This window comes from Cannabis sativa, chromosome X (assembly GCF_029168945.1).
Source record: "Cannabis sativa cultivar Pink pepper isolate KNU-18-1 chromosome X, ASM2916894v1, whole genome shotgun sequence".
In the NCBI taxonomy this organism is placed as follows: Eukaryota; Viridiplantae; Streptophyta; class Magnoliopsida; order Rosales; family Cannabaceae; genus Cannabis; species Cannabis sativa.
Window position 1 is genome coordinate 79,481,814 of NC_083610.1, and position 24,854 is coordinate 79,506,667.

The 24,854-nt window shown below is 32.3% G+C and overlaps 2 protein-coding genes across 4 annotated transcripts; one reads left to right on the top strand and one right to left on the bottom strand.

The window, feature by feature from the left end:
- Window positions 1–500: 500 nt before the first annotated feature.
- On the bottom strand, window positions 501–5,492 carry LOC115699101 (cyclin-A2-2). 3 transcript variants are annotated; one of them, XM_030626348.2, is made up of 12 exons: window positions 5,014–5,492; window positions 3,740–4,105; window positions 3,387–3,645; window positions 3,016–3,149; window positions 2,648–2,740; window positions 2,426–2,559; window positions 1,990–2,065; window positions 1,635–1,711; window positions 1,502–1,535; window positions 1,257–1,406; window positions 1,040–1,174; window positions 501–917 (listed from the first exon to the last, which is right to left on the bottom strand). In XM_030626348.2, exons 2-12 carry the CDS (start codon window positions 4,064–4,066, stop codon window positions 846–848), a joined length of 1,491 nt encoding a protein of 496 aa, XP_030482208.1. In that variant the 5' UTR covers window positions 4,067–4,105; window positions 5,014–5,492; the 3' UTR covers window positions 501–845. The 3 variants fall into 3 exon arrangements, with proteins under 3 accessions (XP_030482208.1, XP_030482201.1, XP_030482217.1); XM_030626341.2 differs by having other exon boundaries at window positions 5,009–5,492; XM_030626357.2 differs by having other exon boundaries at window positions 3,740–4,100; window positions 5,009–5,491.
- An 18,293-nt stretch (window positions 5,493–23,785) lies between these two features.
- Window positions 23,786–24,463, top strand: LOC133032386 (secreted RxLR effector protein 161-like). The gene has a single exon (XM_061106315.1). The coding sequence runs from the start codon at window positions 23,786–23,788 to the stop codon at window positions 24,461–24,463; it is 678 nt and encodes a 225-aa protein (XP_060962298.1).
- The last annotated feature ends 391 nt before the right edge of the window (window positions 24,464–24,854 follow it).

The following is a 24,854-nucleotide window of genomic DNA, read 5'->3' on the forward strand; positions in this document are numbered from 1 at the left end:
AAAAAGAGAGTGACAGATAAAGTTGAAAAGAGAAACTGAGGAAACTGCCTACACATGGATCTATGTATACAATTACATATGGTCTTGAAATTTATAAGGTTTTATTTGGAGCTCAAATATTCAAAAATATTTGTGAGAACAGACTAAAATATATATGTTAAAAACTTAAATTAAATTTACCAGTCATTTTTTTTAAAAGAAAAAGATTCTCTCCTCTGAATCCAAATTAGAAAAAACAAAACATCTAGAATACCCATTTTCTTTTTCATTCCTAAAATCCAAATCCAGAAAGAGGTCAGTAACACACTCGAAAAGTTTAGGGACCACTACTAAGTACAAATAAAAAACAAAAGCCCATAAAACACAAAACAGGGAGGTGAGTTGAATATGAATAAGCACCCTCTTTGACATGTGTGAGCCATGTGTCTATTAGGTACAAGGGTTTCGATGAACATAGATCATGTTGACACAAGAAATAAATGATATTGTTTTCAGTTTCCTTTTTCTTTTGTTACTTACTATTGTAATAATCTGGGGTACAAGAATGATATTAAAGTAGTAGCTACATTCCTGTGGCCAACACCTCAGAACTGTGTGCACACAAAATCTCAGTTGGTACCAAAATTCCCATGTACAACTAAGCTTGAAGGAATTATCAAGGCACAAGCCAATTATATAGTTTAGTGTCTTTTCAATGTGTTATGCACCTAAAAAGATTACGTTAATACGACAAAAGGAACAACAATTACGTTAGAATTAAGTTAAGATTTTTTCCCGTTTAGGAGATCTAGATGATCACCTTCCAAGTTCCATACCCAGTTCCAAATCAGTAGTGTATATGTTCTTCAGTCATTCTCAGAACTTGAAAAAAGTGATCCCACCGATTCTTTTGAACTCAAAGTCGCCACACAATTGAACTGCATAATTAATACAACACAATATTAAGGATAGGATATATGTTTTTGGGCAACACTTGACTATGCAATTGCAAACAGTTCTAATCTGGATTCACTTCATTTTGATAAAATAGCAACCTTACCCTATGTTGTCTGTATTTTTCTCTTATTGCATTAAGAGGACAGCCTCTGGTGTTTAGTTGCAAGTCTTCCATAGCAAGAACTGCATATTTCAGCTCTGGTGTCTTGTAACTGGTATAGTGCTCTAAAGTAGAATTCTGCAAATGAGCACGGAAATGTTTCAGATACATTTCTATATATGTATTTTGAAAGGAAAAAAGAAAAAGGAAGCTAGCGTACCCATGGGTGGTCTGACTGATTGAGTGTCCATCTAGCGAGGAACACAGCAGAAGCAGCTATGAGCGAAGGTAAAAACTTTAGGAAGCTGTAATCAACAATAGTTAACTCCGCTAAGTAATTTGCCATAAACTCCAATTCAACACAAGGAACCTGCATAAGAGAGTAGATTAATTTACGTGGAATTACAACTTGTTCTACATTGAAACTAATCTTTTAGCGGTTAAACTAGCTCATTAATATACTACCTCGTACGAAGATTGTGCTGCTTGAATGAATCTCCTGGAAAACAAAACTAGTTCAGTCATTACACATTGGGTGGTAGTTTGACAAGAAATGCGTATATATATACGTACACTCTACGACAGCAAAATACACTACCTTAGAAATGTTTTTGTCGTTGGTACAGATAATTGAAAGTGCAATAAGTTCAAAACTTCACTCTCCATCTTCAATACCTGCGAATTTCAGTAGGATCTTAGCATAGCTACATTAAAAATTGATTGGTTATATATTTGTAAACTAATTTTTTAAAAATAAAAGATTAAAAATTGATTGGTTATATATTTTCTGGGTAAAATAAAGAAAATTCCGAATTTTTTTAATTAGCATGTGTTTTTCAGATAATCAACAAAGCACTGTAGTTGTCCACATGTTTCAACTTTATGAATTTGTAAAATTATTTTCAAATCTTATATAAATCTTTGTTAATGATAATGAGAATCAATCAGATTACCTCTCTTCTTGTGTAAGTGTGGTCTGTGATGAGGCAAAATTCTTCTGCTCGTGGCGGACAGATTTCTTCGTACTTTCTTCAAGTCATAATTGGAAAAAAAAGCAAACATTAGAAAGACAAAAATTGGCGTTGAAGTACTACTACTAAATGCGATCAAAATGTTTGAAATTGAAAACTCAACCTGTTAATTTTAAAAATATAACATAATAAATAACCACATGGGCAGCAAATAAAGGTTCTTGTTTCTACCAAATGTCATCCCATTCACTTGACCAAAATGAGAATATAATATAAAGTTACAGATATTTCATAATAAAACTATAATCTGAACCCAAAAGACTTGAAAAAGATTAGAGGTTTTGATAATTCGTAAAAAAAAATAGAGAAAAATGCACATTCCCATATGGTAGTGACATTGACATATTACAGAACTTACGATGCAATCATCATGCAAGAAACACCAAGTAGCTGCAGTCTCTGTTTTTCAATATAATTGTGAGAGAGAAACCGATCGATCAGATTTATTGTGAGGAAAAGAGTATCCGGAACCAGGTTATACTCTTCAGAAACCTGAAAAATGAGCTATATTTTATTAGTTCAAACTGCCATGATGTGGTAATACCAATTTAAATTTTGCAGGTAAAAAAAAGATACTGACCTCGACAAGCCAATCAATCAAAATTGCTCGCATATTTGGAGTGATATCCTTCTGCAACTCCTCCATGTAATTAACAGATGGCCTTCGCTCTAGCTGAGGAGGAAAAGGGTATTCAATTCAATTCAATTAGGAGTCCTAAAATGAAATGTAATCATAATTTTTCTTCTTGATGATTGGTTAAAGGAAGTGTTGGCAGTTCCTTTTTGTGAAAAAGCATCATTTCATTTCAAATATTGACATAAAATGGAAAACTAATGCAAGGACATCAGTTGCAAGTGAATAACTTTGAAAACTCAAATCAGAAAAAATAAAATGTCACAGCAAGTATCCTAACCCTCATTTCCTAAACAAATGGCATCATAACAAACCTCTGTAATGCGTCTGGTATCATCTATATAGGGAGCATACAAGCTACAAGCTTGAGGATCCTTTACGTCTGAGTCAATGTCAACAATGTCTGATTCTTTTGAAGCAGGTGTTATCTCCAAAACCTCATCTTCTTCTGCACATTACCAGAAAAAAACTGTTAACAATCAACCCATAGTTGCAAAAGGTAAAAGAACTCCAAGCTCTAACATTACATATCAAGTCGATACAACATCATATTACAAACACAAGAACAAGTAATTGATTAACTATATACTACCGACTTACTTAAAACCACCAATTCAACAAGTTTATTGACAAACCAAGACACGTACTATTATGTATGTAGAACAGTAACAGAACAATTAATGACCTTTTTCTCTTTGGGAGAATCGAAGAGCATCATCTTTCTCATCTTTACTTGCACATTTTTTGAGAACACCGAATTGTTTGAAGTTGGGACCTTGCTCATCTTTCTCCAACTTTACTTGCTTAGTGAAATCTTCCGACTCTGCCACCTTTATTTTGGATAGTTCCTCAGCTAACTTTGTTTTTGCATCCTCATGAACAGGCAGCAAGTCTCCAGAGTCATTTGCAGCCAACTTGTCATTTTTCTCATCTACATTTCTAGTCTGTCAAGGAGCAATGCAATACCATTAGAAACCGAGTGAAAAGATATTCACATTTGTGAACTACTACATGATCACATCACACACATATATATACCTTAACGCTAGATGCATTGTTGACATTGTTGAAATTGGGATTTTCACAAGAAATGTTGGTAGCATCCTTAAGTACAGCTCTTCTTTTATGCTTGAAGCTAGCAGGGGCAACCGTTGAAGGTTTGTTCTCATCCAGATTCTCTCTTTTAGACTTTGCTCTAAGAGCACGCCTCTGGTCTTGTGAAGGTTTCAATTGTGAGAGCACCCCACCAGATGTTCCCAAGGCTCTAGCCCGCGCTCGTGTAACCCGAACACCAAGCTCTTCAAAATTTGCAACATTTGTGTTTTCGTCACTCATAGTTGCATGCCCTTGCCGAGAGCAAATCATGAATTTTTTAAAACTCAATTCCTTTTCATTGGACCTGCACTGTTAATAACGTTTCTTTGTCAAAACAGTGTAAAATCTGAATGTAGCAAAGAAAAGAGGCTTATGTAATAACCCAATATTTATGTCTTCATAATATTATACTCGATTTTCATTTGCAATGAATAGGAAAAAAAAACCTGAGAAGGGGACATACTCCTAAATTTTCGTTTAACCCATAAACTAAAATGTTAAAAACTCATCTTCAAAACTTGAAGGTTAAATTTTAGTGAGCTCATTTTAGCTTTTACACTTTGCATTGCACAACGCTTGTTAGCTTAATAAAATCAAGTAATAGTGTAAACATTGTAATGATCTGAAGCTACCTAGAAAAATATGAACACCAATTGATGAAAAAATGAAAAAAAAAAAAAAAATTAGAGAAATACTAACATAACTTTGATTAATTTTTTAGGAAAAAAAATGCAATAACAAAACACCTAAAATCACAAATAAAGGAGGAAAAAAAAACATGTTCTTTTTATTTCTGAAAAGTCGGCTACCATAAACTTTCACCCAAAAATAAAATCTACATATATGTATATATATATAAATTAATATGAAAAAACAGACCGGAATGCGCCTTTAAACGCAACAATTTCAAAATCAGAACAAAAATTTCAATCTAAATTTTATTCATTACTAACAGACCAAAAAAGAAGAAGAAGAAACAGAATAAACATTAAAATTAACAGCATTGCAGATCTATGTAGCGAAACTCGAAAACGTCGAAGTTTCCATTAGAATCCACTGCTCAGCGTCGATCTACGACCGGCATAAAATAAAAAAATAAAAAAAACGACGACGTTTCAAAAAAAAAAAAGGAAAGGAAAAAGTCCAGCTCATTATCAAGACGGCGTAGTAGTAGTAGTAAGGTGTAAAAGAGAAAGAAAAATGGGAGCCGACCTTACTCTGTTTTAGGGAGAGCGCTTCAATGGCGGACCAAAGAGCTGTATAGAACTAGGAAAAAGAGGGAGAGAGAGAGAGATTGTGTTTCTCTAACTTAAACAGAGATGAAAACGAAAGAGAGAGAAGGAGTGAGTGAGCGCGTGACTATGGTTGTGGTTGGGGGAGAAGAAGAAGAAGAAGAAGAAGGAGGAGGAAGAGCGGGAGGAGGAGGGAGTTTGAACTTGGTAAAAAGTCCAAAACGGGGTTTAGACCTTTTAGGGGTATTTTAGTAATTTAAAATGATTTTGCTGCAATTGCTTGTTGCTTTGGCAATCCCACACACACAAAGTCAATTCTATTTCTTTGTACCGTTGTTGTAACGTGTCCGAATTTCAGTTGGCCTCATCTTCTGCGCTCACCACCACCTACGTACGTTATTACCCATTTTTTTTATTTATTTTTTTGTTTTCCACTCAATTCCATTGGTTCTTCAGTAAAGAATAGGGAGGCTTAAATAAAGGAATAAATAATAATCCTTTTTGTTATTTCTAAATAATTTAGATTGACAAAAATAAAATTTAAATAGTTATTTAAAAAAAATATTGGCTTGTACAAAAAATAAATTATATAAATTTTATTTTTAGTATTATAAATTATTTAAAAAATTTTAAAAATTTATAAGTCATCATAAATACTTATAATTTACAAAATTATTAAAAAATTGAACTTAAAATTTTTTTTGGGTATCCACACAGATAAAACATCTATTGAAACAACCTTTTAAATGGTGTACTATAAACTTACCTAATAATAATAATAATAATAATAATAATAATAATAATAATAATAATAAGTATTAAATAAGTGTGATTGCCTTTGTTTTTGTTATTTTGAATCTTGGTGGTATGAAACAATGGCTCTCTGCCACTATTTGAATGAATGAATGAATGAATGCATGAATAGTTAATATAGGTAATAGTAAATATGTATATGATGGAGAGTGGACCACATTGAAAATAGTTAATATGCATAAATACTTATGTGTTGTTTTTTCTCTTCAAAGTCTAACCCTATGTTTGGTAGACGGGAAGGAAAGATGGATTGAGAAGGGTGGAAGGAGAAACAAATTAATTGTTTGGTAGAATGGATAATAATTGTTTGGTAGAATGGATAATGGGAGCTAAGCGACGGACCCAGAATTTTTATTATGTGGAGCCTTAATTATTATTAATTTTTTTTATGTTTACTTTATTTAATTTATTTATTTTTATGGGTTTTTTTAAAAAATTTTGTGCTATAATTATCAAATAAAAAAATATTAAGTAAATCCCTCCAAATTCAATCCTTCAAAGGGAGTAACTCTATGTTTGGTAAAGAGGAAAGAAAAATATGGAGTTAAAGAAAATGTGAAGGAAAGAACAGAAAATAGTTTTCTTTTATTTTGTTTAGTGAATGAGAAGAGAAAGAAAATTCACCAAAATGATAATTTTATTTATATATTTCTAATTTTAATTAAATTTAATGAGGATAATTTGGTAATTTAAAATACAAAATGATTTTAAAAATTTTATTTTTACTCTAAATATTTATAAATACACTCCTGTTTTAATAATTTTTATTTTACATAAAATATATATCTTTAACTATATTAATTTTTTTCAATTTTTTTTCCAATTCATATTTCATATTTTTAAAAAAATATATCTATCAAACAAAAATAAACTATATTTTAAATATTATAATAAAAAATTATACGATATTTTATTAAAAAAAATAAAAATATATATATATATGATTTAAAAAAATTATAAAAATAAAATTAAAAGTAACACAAAATCATGTGAGAAATTTTTTTTAAAAAAATATTGGGGTGTATTTATCATTTTGTAAGGTGTAAATAAAACTCCTCAATAACTTTTTTTTTTCTATTTTCTCCCCACTTATGGTTGGCAGGATAGATTTATGTGGGCTCTACATTAATTTTTTTCTTGCCACTTTTCTCTTCTTTCTCCTCTTCTCTCTTACCAAACACACATATTTGCACCCCACAAAATGACAAGTACACCAATCCCTACAGCATAACATATGTCAAGCCTTGTACACAATATTGCATACATTAAGCTCCCAACAGCTGATGTATAAGGGTACTTTCTCATGTCCTCCATCTCCTGAGGAGTTTTTGGACATTAATCTTTACATCGAGTAATTTCATGTCTAGACGGTTGCTGTCTTTTCTTGGAATTCTCCATTGATAATCTTTCAAGCACCTTATCGATATAAGTTGCTTGAGAATGTGTTAATATTCTCTGCTTTCTATCTCTATAGATTTTGATCCTGAGAACATAGCTTGCTTCTCCTAAATCCTTCATTTGGAATTTATCGGCTAACCATTCCTTTACGTTTGATAACCTTCCACATTATTTCAAATTAGTAGAATAGCATCAACTTAAAGAACTAGAAATACCACTGCATTACCTTTAATGTATTTGTATATACAGGCTTCGTCCTCATTTTGTTTGAAGTCATACTCTTTAATAATCTTATTAAAGGTGATATTCCAAGGTCTAGAGGCTTACTTCAATTCATAAATAGATTTAAACAACTTACACACCTTTCGATCTTCCCCTGGTAACACATACCCTTCTGGCTGTTCCATATAAATGACTTCATCAAGATTGCCATTTAGGAAAGCGGTCTTGATGTCCATTTTCTATATCTCATAGTCATAAGTGGCAGCTATGGAAAGAAAATGTGAATGGATTTAAGCATTGTCACAAGAAAGAAGGTTTTGTCAAAATCGATATCTTCTCGTTGTGTGTAGCCTTTAGCCATAAGCCTTGCTTTAAAACTCTCTACCTTCCCTTCAGTGTTTCTCTTCTTCTTGAAATCCATTTACACCCTATGGGCGTAATATCCTCTGGTGGAATTTAATATTTTAAGACTTTGTTGGTACGCATGGAATCTATTTCTAAATCCATGACATTGCTCCACTTGTCTGAGTTAGGGTCTTCCATTGCCTATTTTTAAGTCAAGGAATCGTCCTTGCATGTGTCAGAGACAAGAAATTATGCTTCATTTTCATAGCGGACAGGTTGTCTCACAATCCTCCCACTACAACGATGTACTAGGATTTCCTTTTCAGGCATTGTGGTAACCGCTGTCAGTCGTTCAACTAATGGTGTTAAAATTATTGGTTTAGAAATGTGCTCATTTCCAATTTCCTTGAGTGTCCTCTGAATATCCTACAAACATACACACTTAAATTCTAGGAGCAAGTTTCCCAGTCTTAGGTTTAAGAGCATGAGCAACTAGAAATATTTTAAACTGGGTTTTGTCCCATTCCATAATTCTATTAAAGTATTTCTTATGCTCTTCAAGGGTACTACATTCAAAATGTAGGTAGGCACTAGAAGTGCATATCCCCAAAAGTTTAGTGGCAGTGATGAGTAACACATCATTAATCTGACCATGTCTAACAAGGTCTGATTTCTTCTCTCTACAGCACCGTTCTGCTGAGGTGTTCCAAGTGCTGTAAGTTGGGACAAGATCCCTTCTTCTAGCAAACAGTCTTTGAATTTGGAATCCAAATACTTGCCACCACGATCTTATTGAAGTGTCTTTAATGATTTACCTAATTGCTTTTCAGCCATAGCTTTGAAGTCTTTGAATTTTCTGAATGTTTTAGACTTCTTGGCTATTAGGTAAATATGACCGTATCTAGAATAATCATTAATAAAAGTGACGAAGTATTTGTAACCATCTCGAGTTTGAATATTAATAGATCGGTACACATCAGTGTGAGTAAGCTCAAGTTGTTCTTTGGCTTTATTGCCTTTTGAATAAAATAGTCTTTTTGTCATCTTGGCTTTTAGACAAGATTTGCATACTGGAAGAATTCTAACTTTTAGTTCTCTTAAAAGACCATCCTTTGTTAACCAATTTATTCTATCTAGGCCAATATGGCCTAAACGTATATGTCATAGATACGTTTCATTATCATCAGAAACTTTTTGCCTCTTATTTTGTTGAAGCAATGCTACTCTAAGTAATTCATTATTTAAATGAATTGCTCACTTGGCTTGAGCACATAAAATTAGTTACTTTATTTTGTAGAACAAATTGGCATTCCAAATTTAGAAATAATAATCTCATTATTAATAAACTTAAATGTACTCTTCTAACACACTTGTCAGACACTTGCGCTTCATTGCCCACTCTTATGGTCACCTTTCTATTAGCCAGTTTTTTTGACAAATCAAGTATTTATATTGAAGAACAAATATTATTAGTGGCTTCCAAATAAAAAACCCACAAGGATTGATCATCTTCCACTAAATCAACTTCAAGAACAAATAAATCAAATTTACTTTTCTTAAGCTCAGAGAGATACTTGTTACAGATTTTCTTCCAGTGTTCCATCACGCCACAATAAAAATACTTGCCTTTTTCCTTTCTTGTCCTTAAACTTAGGGCTGGCTTTGGTCTTCTTGCCTTTCGGCTTGGGCTTGCCACTGCTATTGTCCTTACCGTTCCATTTCCTTTTCTTATTTGAATAAGAAGGAGACTTGTACTTTACTTCAACATTGTTTGATTCACCTTCCTTAGACTCACCTTTTAACTCGATTGTGTCCACAGTGAATCTATAAATGCTCAAAGTTATTGGTTTCAAACCCTTCTTGTGTAGTCCCATTTGCTTAAAACCCTGCAAGTTTAAAAGGTTAATATAACTATCATTATCTACAAGTATGTGATGCACATTGTCACCTCTAATGTCAGCGGCTATGACTAGTGCATTTGTGTGGGGATGGTGTACCCATCTCTCATCACTTTCCATGAAAGTGACATTTTCACACTCTTTCTTGAATAACTTTGTTGGTATTTTGCTCAGATTGTTCACAGTGGTTAGTGGTTTCTCCTTGACCTCCTTCGCGTATCGCTCCTGCACCTTCTTTGAATCTCCACTGATGTGGGATCCACTAATGATGGTCAAAATATTGCAAGGAGCTCTGGAACCACTTGCTTATTCTACATTAGTTGCCCCATCCACTCAGGGATTGGCTTCTCCACTGTTCTTCTTGTATTGGCCAAAATGTCCTCGTTAGATTAATTCTTCAATTTTATCCTATAACAACCAACATTCAAGTGTTGTGTGGCCAATTTCTTTGTGATACTTACAGTTTTTTTGAGTCCCTCTTGTCACGATTGCCAGTGATTGGTGGCAATTTCCTAAATACACCCTTGTGTTCTTCAATGGCATATATGTGATTGCAAGAGACACAAATTTCTGTGTAATTGACAAATTGCAGACCTCCCTTCTGCTTTGGGGAACTCTCCTTCCTGGCTGGTGACTGCAAGGTTCGGGCTTCGATGCCATGTAGGGTTGCGTCTTCTTGGGCTATGCCTTGGACTATATCTCTTGGAACTTCTAGGCCGTGGGCTTCTAGATCGTGTTCTTGGTACTGGAGATCGTTTCTCCTTGCTCTTCTCGAGCTCTACAAGCGAGTTCTCTATTCTCTTGTGGGGTTGTGCCATGGCAAAGAACTCGAATAACATTTCAGGGCATCACACGTGTAGTTCCTTCTAGAAGTCTGTTCTTAGTAGCACACCTGTGATAAGCATGCAGACACGCGGAGATTCGGGGGCCTTCTCCACTTTATTTACCCTAGCGTTAAAAGGCTTAAAGTAATCCTGTAAAGTCGCACATGCATCTTGTTTTATGTTTGCTAAAGTTGTATACGATGGTTTAGATGTCATGGTTGCTTAAAAATGAGTCAAGAACAAGTTCACGAACGTCTCCCACATTGAAATGGAGGATTCAGGTAACTAGCTAAACTAGGGCTGAGCATCGGTCGGTTTGGTTAATTTTTTTCTATATAAAAATCTAAAATTCAGTTTTCGGTCTGGATAGGTGCAATCCAAAAACTAACCGACCAATTCAGAATCTAACTTAAAAATGACTATTTTGAACCTCGATTTGGTCAATTTAAACTATCCAAACCGAACTTTTTTTTAAAAAAAAATGATCCAATTTATGCTATAAATACATTATTCTACATTTTACAACTACAAACATACAAATTAATTGTTCAAAAACTAATTATCTTATTCTTTTGACTTTATTATTAATAAAAAAAAATATATTATTTTTATATATTATTAGTAACTATAATACATGCAAAAAAACTTTATAAATTAATATATATATGTATAACGGTCGATTTCAGTTTTTATGGTCGGTTTATTATCCAAAAAAAAAAAACTGACCGCTCAATGGCGATTTTAACTGTTAGCTGTTTTTTCGGTTTTCTGTTTCGTCAGTTTTGGTTCCAACGGTGTTCGGTAGGTTGGTTTGAACAGATTTTTCAGTTTTTTAGATTTTATGCTCACCCCTAAGCTGAACTAGTTGTGTGCATTATCCTCAGAAGTTATGGCAAGGATACGACACTTAGTTAGTTGAGGTACTTGATCAACTTCCATAATAGCGTTAAATTTATCAAGATAATCTATAGGATTGGTGGTACCTTTATATTTAAGTGACTCAGAAAGTCTAAAGCCTTTGGGGAGCCTTGCTTGTCGCACTTCTTCGATGAAGGGCGACATTCCATGTAGCTTATAAATGGGCTTTCTCTGCTTCTTGATCATCGTCAATGCTCGCAAAGGATTTTCACCCCATCCTGGCAGTAAGGGGCTGTTAGCAGGTGCGATCTGGTTTCCTGTTGGTGGAGAAGCCACTACTGCTATATTCGCGGGTACTACCACATCGTTGGGCACAACTGGTGCAAGCGGTGGGTTAACGCCATTTATTGCGTTGTTTGTATTTGCAGGGGGATACCTTGATCGACCAAAAGGAGATCATGTGATTCCTCTTCTATATTGTGATTCCTTGAGGTCTAGGAACGTGTGTGAAACACTTCGTTGAGATGGTCGCAGGTTGCCTCTCTGTACATGGTACCTTCCCCATAGTCTTGTGAACACCGTTCCCGACCTGGTGTAAACACTGTGGGAGCGACTATTAGTCCTCGAGGAAGAGGAATGAGATTCTACGTTGTTTCCCTCTGTTTGTAGTTGTGCACGACTATGCGAGTTGCATCATTTAGGATCTTCCTCTTCTTACGGTCTCTCCACCTTCTAAATAGGCTATCAGTTTATATTAGGAACAACACGACCTCTACTGCATACGGGGTCGCGAATAGGTTGATTCAGGTCGAGTCCAACATGGTCATTCTCACCTGAACATTCCATGCAATTACGAGTCACGTTAGAATGTTTATTATGATGCCTAGTATCATTAGTTACCTTATTATTAGTGCAACATTGGTTTAGGACTCGTGGTGGACGTTGAGCTTGCATTTGGTCTCTTCATGCGATCTCTACTTATAATGCCCACATTTGTTCCTGCATAGCTATGTATTGTGAGGTTGTTAGTTGGATGATTCCCTCGAAGGCGAGCACGGGCGTGATTGGTGGAAATTGTCCCATGATAGCCGCTGGTGTCGAGGTTTCTCCAGCATGACCTGAGAATTGAGAAAATAGGTTAAGGGGAGTCATTGGTACGTCCTACTCCTCCTATAACGACATCAACAAGGGTTGTTCCTCCACCAGAAATAGGAACATTAATAGTGCCAGTGTTGAAGGTTTCATTGTTGTTGTTCGTGTTTGTCTGACCTATAGCCATTTCAATTCTCCTCCAAAATTCCAGAAATATTTCTTTCCCACAAATAACGCTAAATGTTGTCGAAAGAATTTAGACAACACCAAATATTGTGAATATTCAAAAAAAAAAAATTGAATATTCAATAGTAGTTATGCGAGTACTCACTTAGAATAGTGAGTACTCAAAGTATATGCTACTAAATAGACAAGAACAAAAGTAGAAATAAAGAGAAGATAAGAGAATTATAGTGGTTTAGTCAGAGTTTAGTCTTAGTCCGCTTTTTATAATGATTTCAGCTTGGTTTATTTGATCTGGATCACCTCTTTATATAGAAAGTAAGTGTCATTTAAGATTACATAACTGCTTAGTTTGAACCTTTTTTATAATAAATATCAATATTAAACCAAAATAATAGTTTAAAGAATAAATGAAGAACAATTTTATCCATTCTTGGTTTAATTACAACAACATATGCAACTTGATAAGTCATAATTTGTCCATTCATATTCCAACACTCGAGCTCGCAGGCTCTACGGTGTTGTACTCGCAGGATGAGCCTTTGGGTCTATTTTGTTTGAATGTATGCATTCACCTTTGATCGCATAGTCAGACATTCTGTGTTGACAACATAGGACATGCGAGTTTGTGACGAGTCGTCGAACACATTAGTCATTCAGACTAAACCTATGTAAAGAGACGATCTTTACTCATCACATGAGAGATATACTTGATCATTGCATATAATCGTTATATGTGCGACTAGTATTAACTTCTCTTGATCTTGCTTATTCTTTGACTATGCGGGGCATAGTATGTTATTAGACCCTATCTCAATCGCATCTTCTCGCAAGTTCATGTCATGCGAGGTGAAGTGATCATTCTCTCTGATCACACTGGTTGTTGTGTCCACACTTGTTCTTTTTGCGGTTAATAACACTTTCTGTAGTTAACAACACATGATTAGAAATAAGTGCACACTTGTAGCAAATCATCTTTTTCTGCAAAGACAGGCTCCACGTGGTAATTTTTCATGAGATTGGGCTCGTATTTTCTAGGTAAAAATTTCGCACTATAACAATAGATATTTATAATTTTGTATTAATTTTTTTAAACATATTATTTTAATAATATATCAAAATATAAATATTGACTTATGTATTTTTATATTTAGTTATACGCATTTTTTTTAAAAAAATTAATTTAAAATAATCAACATATTAAAATCGTAAATATTTATGTTTATTTTTATTATATAATGTGAATATGTTGATTATTTATAAATATTTATAAAATTGTATAGAATTGTGTAATTATATTTTTATTTTGTATATTTTTTTTAATATGGTTAATTTACTTATATATAACTAAAATTACTTTTAAAATATTATATTTAAATAATATAGAGAAAGAAGAAAAAAATTGATGTATGGTGTGATGTAAATTAGAGAAAGTATGATTTTAATAAAATATTTTAAAAAATAGAATTAAAAAGCTGATGGGTGTGCTCTAATGAAGTTTGTTCTCTTTTAAAATTTCAAACTAACTAAATTGCATAATTCTTACCAAAAAAAAAAGAGAAAGTGTATTAAATATTGATGGATCTTAAATATGCAAGTGTACAATTCGATGTACTTACTATTTAGCTCTATCTATGAGTTTGCATATAAAAGGAAATAAAACATAAATAATTTCTGAAGTGTAAAAAATTGGTAATGATTAATAATTTAATAGTCACAAAATAGTTCAATGATAATTCCGTATTTGAAGGGGGAAAATAAAATAATAGAATAGAATAATCAATTAGCAACTGTGTAACACTCACTGTTGATGCGGATGAAGTATTAAATTAAATGCACTCTCAATTTAATATGATGTAATGATAATGTATATTTAAAATACAATAAATCTTATTTTGATCTTGTGTTTTTATAAGCATTACCAAATTAAATTTATTTTGTTAAATAATAAATAAGATTTTATATATTTAAAATTGTAATAAATACTTATAGTATTATGAATTCAATTTTCATGAAAATAAAGCTCAATAATAACTTACTTAGAGGTATCTATAACTAAACTAATTACATTATTTACATCTCTTTGTACTAGAAACTTACATTATGTTGGTTATGTTTAAAAAAATTAAAAAAAAATTGAGCTCGGAGTACTATTTATATTATAGTAGAACCTCTATCCAAGAATACACTTGGGACTAAAAAAATTATATTCTAATTGAGAGGTTATAACTAAATAGAGGTACACTAAGAAAAAAAAATTTAAAACACCAAAAAATATCAATGTAACAATAATAACATTAAACAATCCTTAATACTATATAATAATATAATTATTTTTGAGTAAATATATTATCTATACATGTATTACAATTTAGAATAAAATTATTAATTCTACGTAAATAATTTTATAAAATATATGTATATATTTTATTAAGATGTAATTATTCTTATATAGAGGTATATTTTGTTAATACAGGACTTAAAAAATGTATAACTAATTACAATTTAGAGGTTATTCTTATTTATAATTGGCCCAAATTGGGACTTGATTTTTTTATAAAAAAATAAGTTATTCTTGAATAGGGTATTCTTAAATAGAGGTTCTACTGTATTTTAGAATATACAAGGTCTGATTTGTCATTTAACAAAATATAAGTTCTGATCACTAACTTTTACAAAATACAAAGTCTAAAATAGTGTCCACTCTTTAAAATATGCACTAAAAATTGAGAAAATTACATCGTATATCCATTTTACTTTACCTGTTTTAATTTTTATCTTTATTTCCATATTCTTTAAGATATACTCACTTTTATAAATAATCTCCCCATTATACTCCTTAGGTTAATATAAATTATGTGTTAGACTTAAGTGAAAGATGAATGTATATGGGAAATTTACATGGTATACTAACTTTTGCCATTTTTTTACAAAAATACTGCAAGGCAGTATTTTTTACTTTTTTACTGTATTTTTTTTATAAGTTTCATACTGCAGTATATGGTGTTAAGTTTTCACTGGTGTTCTACTAGTGTTTTACTGGTGTTCTACTGTTGTTTTGAGTTGTTCTGCTTTGTGTTTTACTGGTGTTTTATAAAAACACAGTATTTTTGAAAAGATTTCCGTGTGATAGTATTTTTGTAAAAATTAACCCAAATTCCAGTATTTTTGTAAGTTTTCCATGTATATTGGACAATTCACTCACAAAAATGAGTATATTTAAATGAAATATAATATAAGGATATTTTTTATTAATAGATACAGAAAAAAAAATGTTTCTCAACTTATCCCCTAAAAATTTACACAGTGATGTACAAGTTTTTTGAACTAATTATATTTATTTAAATTGAGACATACTATTTAAAAAAAAATTACACAAAATATGAGATTTTTTTGTCTTACAAAAAATATGAATGTTTTCTATAATTAAAATTTAGGCTAATTAGGATTTTTGCCCCTGAACTTTGACATGTACCAAATCATGCTCCCTGAACTTTTAAGGCCATTAAAAATGCCCCATGAACTATTGAGATTGTTGGATTTAAAGACTTTTGTCTAATTTTATTCAATTTTACTATTTCAATGATTGTTTATGTACTAAACCATGTTCCCCAGACTTTGATATCTACCAAATTATGTCCTTCGAATTTTGACATGTACTAATTTATGTCTCTTGAACTTTCATCCATGTTAGACTTTTTTACTAAACATAGAAAAAAGTCCTTAAATCCAACAATCTCAATAGTTCATGGGGCATTTTCAATGACCTTAAAAGTTCAGGGGGCATGATTTGGTACATGTCAAAGTTCAGGGGGCAAAAATCCTAATTAGCCTAAAATTTATATTATAATTTTTTTTTTTAATTTTTACATTTTTATGAGATTTTTCTCACATGTTTAGTTTTTTTCACCTCTAAAAACCAATTTTTCAATATTTATAAGTGCATGATAGTAACCATTTTTTTAGAAATTGATTTTTGATTTATTTAATACAAGAAACCAATTTTTAATTCAGTTATTTTATGTAATTGGTTTTTGTGTTTAGTTATTTTATGCAGCCGGTTTTTCCAAGTCATATTTTTCAATTAGCTAATAGATGTATATGATTTCTATGAAATTTTTTTATTAACTGATTTTTTGTTTCAATTTATTTTTTCATTGCTTATGCATCCTATTTTTTTATTTTAATTTTTTTAGTTTATTGTACTAAGTAATTAATTTCTGTGTTTTACTATTTGTTTTGTTTTCTTTAGGTAAGTTGGTTTTAAGTTTCAGATTTTAATTTTGTTATTTAGATAATTGATTTTGGTGTATTAATTTTTATTTTGGTTGTTTTACAGAACTAATTTAAGTGTATTAGATTTCTAACTAGTTGATGAACGTAACAAAGTAATTCTGTTAAATTCTAAAGTCCAATTCCGTTGACTTTCCTGTGAAAACAACACTTTCGATGACTTTTTCTACGGTGATGACAATTCCAGTGATTTTTCCAGTGATGACAATAATTTTGGCCGCTTTTTCGACAATGATGATAAATATCAGTGACTTTTCGACGACGATAGCAAATTTCAACGACTTTTCTGGCAACAATGAGTACTCGGGTGATATTTGTTCTTAAAAATCTTGTTAACTTTATTTATGATATTTTATGGTTCCTATTTTTTTCTTTCTAAAGTTACTATAGTTTGTATAATAAATTTTATGTCCATAAAAATGTTGACTAACTTCTTTTTCCCATATATATAAATATTTTTTTTGTAAATTTCCCTTTTAAAAGAAAAAAAACATTGTCACATTATTAAGTAATGTTTAGGTGTACACTTTGGTTTGGGAATACATATTATTAAATATAAAAAAGAAAGATTAAAGTAACTATTAATTTTCCTATTGTAAAATAAAATAGGGTAAATATTATTTTAGATTTTGTGTTTTGCAAAAGTAACTAATTGGACCATCTGTTTTGTTAAATAATAAAATAGACCCTGTATTTTTTAAAATGGTACAAGTAGGATCCTGAACTGATTTTTTGTCAAAATAAAATTTAATAATAATCCGATCTAAATGTGTTATGATAAAATTGTTTACATTTTCTGTCTCTGTTCGTGTTAGGAATTGACTTCAAGTTAGTTATATAAAAAAAAGTTGTCAAAAATTAAAATTTTTACTGTTTTAAAAAATACAAGGTCAATTTTATCACTTGACAAAATAGAGAGTCTAATTGATAATTTTTGCAAAATACATTATTCAAAATAATATTTACCCTGATAAAATAAATAAATTGAAAAAGAGTGGCACTTATTTATCTAGTCACCTTGAAAAGGTAAAAGAAGAGAAGAAATAGTTAAGTAGAAAAGAATAGTTGTTGTGGAAGTGTAAGAGAGAAGAGAAAGAGCATTGATTGATGTTGAAATGTGGTGGTGGATGAGGTGTATTAATTTAAAAAGTGTAGGGCCCAAACTGAGGGAGGAATAGTCACTATCAAGAGGAGCCCATTATGCTGCTCCAAAAGACACGGCTAGCCCATTTCTCGGCCTTTTAGACGCTCCTAATTATGTGGGCCCCCAAAACAGAAAGCCATAAACAAATCCTAATAGGAAAAAGTGGCAAATAATAAAAAAGAGTAGATGTCCAAGTCACGTGAACCACGAAAATTAAATTAAACTGAATTGTAGATATTTGCATTTAAAAATCAAAATATGCACTCAAATATTATACATAATGATGTCACAGTTTTAATTTACGTTTTGATAGACTTCTTTTATGTTTTTATTGCTTACGTTGTAACTATTTAGAATAATTTATGAATTTTAAAAAAAATTTAAATAATTTACAGTGTAAAAAATAAAGTTTAAACAGTTATTTACTACACACATAAGAAAAAATAATCATGAGTATAATAAAATATTTAAATCTTATTTTCGATATTGTAAATTATTCAAAAAAAATTTAACAATTTACAAGTAATCTTAATAAATTATATAGATTAAAAAATAATCCTAAGAACAAATAAGAAATCTACCAAAATATTATTTTAAGAGGGTTCACTATAAACTCACCCAATAATATTCATCCTTTCAAAAAAGTGATAGAATTCATATTTTGAGTTTATATGCCATTACTCTAACTATCATTATTATAATAATAATAAAAAAAGGGAAATAGAGATAGTTTTATGTTTGGTTGAAGAAGTGATGAGATAATAATTGTAATAAGGATGTAGGCCTTGCCCTTGAAAAGTAACCATTAATTACAATTACAGAGAAAAAAGGGAATCAATTGGATAGGGCTTATACTTAATAAGTTAATAACTACTTTACAAAGAAAGAAGGGTAGTGTAGTACTATACTAGTACGACGCTCCTAGCCTTGGCCCACTAACTATTACCCTCTCCACCACCAACCCTTTTAATTATGATATTCATATCATACAAATCACAAAGCTAAAAATGTTTTGTTGCTTCTTAAAGTGGAAGTATATCCAATTCTTAAAAAGTTACAAATAAGCTCCATGCTAAATGGGTTTCAATTTCAACTTAAAAGGGGAAAAAAAAAGACTTGCAATAAAATATCAAAGGGTAAGTCAAGAGTAACATTTTTAAAATAAAAATTAGAAAAAAAATTCTATAGCAAGGCCACTACTACTTTTTCTTATCTCTATCAGCATAAATATATTTATTTGCAGCACTCGAACAAATTATAATTACTTTTCTTCTACCTTCACAAAATATAAAATAATTTACAATTTCGACACGTGCTTATATTTTTCTTATACATATGCAATCAATTATTTTAAACTTTGTTTTTAGTATTATAAATTGGTAAGAATTTTTCAAAGACGGGTAAAATATTTACTAACTATAATGTAGACCATCATATAAAAAAATTTAAGCCATAATTTCTCTAATTATCGAAAGCATAAATATTCTTTGGACAAAAAGTGACACCTCTATTATAGTTGCTCCAAAAAATTATATAGTGTTTTTATACTTCTGGAGTCATAATTATTGTCTCAGAAATAACCAATGACAATAAAGTGATAAAATAATAGTAATAACGTAGAGAGAAAGATAATAAATGAAGATATATATTTTTTTTATAGTGGTTTACCCTTTTTCGCTAGTGTGGTGTAATTCATAGAAAACCCATCTTGCTTTTAACTTACAAGAAGTGGAAAGTTAATTAAAGTTGGTTAGAAGGCAGTTAAGTTAGTTAGTCCTGTCTCTTTTTTGGTCAAAGGCTCAGTTTGTGAGCTTTTATCTAACCTATATAAACACCAATTGTAATGGATGTAAAATTAAGACTGAGAACTAAAAAAAAAAAAAGAGAAAGTGAGGATTAGAGATCTGTATTGAGAGAGAGAGAGAGAGAGTCAAAGGACTGAAGCTCTTGAAGGTTATGAACCATGGTATTCATGGTGTTCTAACCAGTCGATCATGGAGGTTTGAGAGTAGATTTCTTTCTGTTAGCTACTCTGATTGAAGATCAAAGAATTGGTGTTTGTAATCAATATTTAATAGTGGAGATACTCCTTGGGGGAGAGCTGGAATAGGACTCACATTGAGATCCGAACCAGGATAAAATCCTTGTCTCATCCTTTATTTTTCTCTATTTTCTGCATTAATTCTTGTCTGGTTTATGTTTAATTCCTCTCTGATTTTGTATCTGGTTTATGAGCATTATTGTGCATGTGTGTGTGTTGAGTTTGTGTTGTAGGAATTTACAACAGTGGTATCAGAGCAAGGTTCTTAAAGAATCCAAGACTCAACACCAAGGTTGCCAAGAATCAAGAAAGACTCATCAATGGCATCTTCATCAATCAGATTCGACTTAGAAAGGTTTTATGGCTCAGGGGATTTCAGTCTTTGGAAAGAAAAGATGATGGCAATTCTAATCTAAGAAATTGGATTATGCATTGGAAGATAGGATTGAAAAATCTGAGAAGGAAGGAGATACAACTAAGAAAGGTGAAGTTGAAACCATAATGAAGCAAGCAAGATCAGCTATCATCATGAATCTTGCTGACAATGTTCTAAGGCAAGTTATAGGGGAGAAAACAACATTGGGAGTTTGGAAAAAGCTTGAGTTACTGTACATGGCAAGATCGACAGCTACCAAGATCTTCTTGAAAGGCAAATTCTATGGATTCAAGATGAATGCCACTGTTCCATTGGAGCAGAACTTGGATGATCTCAACAGAATTATTCTCTCTCTAACAAATATGGGAGAAACAATCAAGGAGGAAGATCAAGCTGTGATAATACTGAATGCTTTGCCAGATCAGTTCAAAGAGATGAGAACTGTTATAATGTACAGTAGAGATACTCTCACACTTGAAGATGTAATGAGCACTCTCAGGTCAAGAGATGCTGAACTAAACTAGAAAAAGGCTGAAAAACAAGAAACAAGAAATGATGAAGCCTTGATGATTCGAGGAAGACAACCAAGAAGAGGAAATTCCAAATTTAGGGATCAATCCAAGTTTAGAAATCACTCAAGGCACAAGGGAAACTCAAGATCGAAATCAAGACCAAAGGAAACAAGAAAATGCTACCACTGTGGCAAAGTTGGCCATTTAATCAGAAATTGCTGGGAACTTAGGGACAAGAAAATGCAAAATAAAGATGAAGAGGATAAAGGAAATGACTCAAATGTTGCTGTTGATGATCACTACAGTTCAAATGGTGATGTTTTTGTTATTATCAAGGAACAAAGTAAAAATCCTAAGGTAGGAGATGCATACACAAGTTCAGATCAGAGGGACAATGATGAATGGATTCTTGACAGTGGCTGTACATACCACATGAGTCCAAATAAGGAATGGTTCATTGACTACTCTCAAATTGATGGTGGAAAAGTCATGATGGGGAATGACCACAAATGTCAAGTTGTTGGTATTGGCACGCTTCTGATGGCACTATCAAAACACTCAGAAATGTTAGGCACATTCCTGATCTGAAGAGAAATTTAATTTCTCTTGCTACTCTTGATGATGAAGGGTTCGAGTACAAGACTGGTAAAAGGACTATGATCCCTGCACAAGCTACTGCAGTCACCAAAGGCATCAAGAAACTATGACCCCTGCACAAGCTACTGCAGTTACCAAAGGCAAAATCGATTCCAAGCTTTAGCATGCCAAATTGGGTCATATCAGTGAGCAAGGATTAGTGGAGCTATCTAAGCAAGGTATATTGTCAAATTATACTCATAAAAACTTACCCTTTTGTGAAATTTGTGTACAGGGCAAACAACACAAAATTAAATTCTCAAGAAGCAATTACAGAGCAAAGCAAGTTCTGGAGTACTTGCATGTTGATCTCTAGGGTGCAAGTAGGGTGAAAACACTAGGAGGAAATCAATACTTCCTCTCTGTCATAGATGACTACAGCCAAAAGGTATGGGTTTTCCTACTAAAACAGAAAAATGATTGTCTTAACAAGTTCAGAAATTGGAAATTTTTTGATGAAAATCAAACTGATAAAAGGGTTAAATCTTTGAGAACTGATAATGGCCTTGAGTTTATTAATGATGAGTTTGATGAGTTATGTGTAGAAACAGGTATTAAAAGACATAGACATGTTGTTAAAAATCCTCAACAGAATGGGGTTGCTGAAAGAATGAATATGACACTTCTGAACAAGGTAAGATGTGTCCTACTCGATTCTGGTTTGCCTAAGAAGTACTGGGGAGAAGCTCTATAAACTTCCTGTTACCTATTAAATAGAAGTCCCAGTAGAGCTATTGATTTAAAAACTCCTGAAGAGTTATGGAATGGTAAGCCTCCCTCCTTAATGCATTTAAGATCATTCGGCTGTGCTGCATATGCACATACAGTAGAAGACAAACTAGGAAAGAGGTCTATCAAATGTGTTTTCCTTGGATACCAAGTTGGTGTCAAAGGCTATAGACTGTTATTAATTGAAAATAATAAAATTTTGATTAGTAGAGATGTTGTTTCAATGAAAACAATTTTCCTTTTAAAAGAAATGAGAAGGGTATTTTGCCTACTATTTCAGGTGATGACTTTCAACCCAAGATACAAATCGAGGTGGAGCCATTGCAGCATACTAGTGGAGATCTTAAAATTCAAGATGGAAATGATCAAGACATTGAGGAAGACAACCAATCTGAAGAGCTGGATAATTATCAACTGGCCAGAGATAGAACAGGGAGAGAAATAAAGCCCCCTGCCAGATTTGGAGAAGCTGATGTAATTGCTTATGCTCTTGCTGTAGCAAAAGAATCAAAGGAAGATGTACCTAGAAGCTACCAAGAAGCAATCAACAGTAAGCACTAAAAGAAATGGAATGCAGCAATGAATGAAGAGATCACCTCACTAAAGAAGAATAAAACATGGATTGTTGTAATAAAACCAGATGGACAGAAAGTAATCAGATGTAAATGGATTTTCAGAGAAAAAGATGGTCTGACTGAAGATGAACCAAAGATATACAAGGCTAGATTAGTTGCAAAAGGATTCACACAAATTGAAGGTGTAGATTACCTAGAAATCTTCTCACCAGTTGTCAAGATGAAGACAATAAGAATGATGATTGCAATTGCAGTTCAACTTGACTTGGACATACAACAAATGGATGTAAAAATAACATTTTTAAATGGAAAACTTGAAGAAACTATATACATGGAGCAACCTGAAGGTTTCAAGGTGGAGTCCAAAGAAGGGGAACTGGTTTGTCTGCTAAAATGATCCCTACATGGCTTGAAGCAATTTCCTAGACAATGGTACACGAAAATTGATTCTATAGTCACAAAAGTTGGTTACATCAGATCCAAGTATGACACCTGCTTATACTTCACAAATCTGAATTCACAAGCTGCAACTTTCCTATTAATCTATGTGGATGACTAGCTTATCATGGGCAAAGATCAAAACCAAATAAGCAAACTGAAGTATGTTCTAAACAGTGAGTTCGAGATGAAAGACATGGGAGTTGCTAAGAAAATCCTAGGCATTGAAATTAGAAGAGACAAGAAGGAAAAGAAGCTGCTACTTACACAACAATCTTACATTGAGAAGGTCATTAAAAAGTTCAATATGGAGGATGGTAACTGGCCACTTTGCTTTCACAACTGAACAATCTCCAAAAGATGAAAAATCAAGGAAAAGGATGGAAGAAATTCCTTATGCGAAAGCCATAGGAAGTGTCATATATGTTATGATAAGCACAAGGCCTGACATAGCATATGTTGTCAGCACATTGAGTAGGTTTATCTCCAATCCTGGTGAAGATCATTGGACTGGTTTAAAATGGCTTTTAAGGTATCTAAAGACAACCTCAAACTATGGTTTGAAGTTTGAAAAGACTGGTAGTACATTGAAGCTAGAAGGATTTGTTAATGCTGATTATGCATCAAACAAGGACACCAGAAATTCGATTACAAGCTACTGTTTCCAGTTGAATTTATGCTATATAAACTGGAAATCTCAGCTGCAACCTGTTGTTGCTTTGTCAACTACAGAAGCCGAGTTTATGGCCATAACAGAGGCCTTCAAGGAAGCAACATGGATCAATGGCATTCTGCAAGAAATCAGCATGTTGAAAGGAAAAGTTTCAGTATTTTCTGATAGTCAATCTGCAATTCACTTGAGCAAAAACCCAGTCTACCATGAGAGATCCAAACATATCGACATTAGGATGTTTTGGATCAGGGAAAAAATAGAAGTTGGAGAAATCGAATTAGAGAAAGTTCCTACAGATGAGAACCCTGCTGATGCAAGAACTAAGGTGCTGCCAATGAGCAAGTTCAAGCATTTCATGGACTTGCTCAACTTTGGACCTGTGTAATCTTTAAGGTTCACTCCCCCAAGTATGTTGTTTCATTAGTTTTCTATGAATTAAGGTGTAGATTGTGGTGTAATTCATAGAAAACCCATCTTGCTTTTAACTTACAAGAAGTGGAAAGTTAGTTAAAGTTGGTTAGAAGGTAGTTAAGTTAGTTAGTCCTGTCTGTTTTTTGGTTAGAGGCTCAGTTTGTGAGCTTTTATCTAACCTATATAAACACCAATTGTAATGGATGTAAAATTAAGACTGAGAACTGAAAAAAAAAAGAGAAAGTGAGGATTAGAGATCTGTATTGAGAGAGAGAGAGAGTCGAAGGACTGAAGCTCTTGAAGGTTATGAACCACGGTATTCATGGTTTTCTAACCAGTCGATCATGGAGGTTTGAGAGTAGATT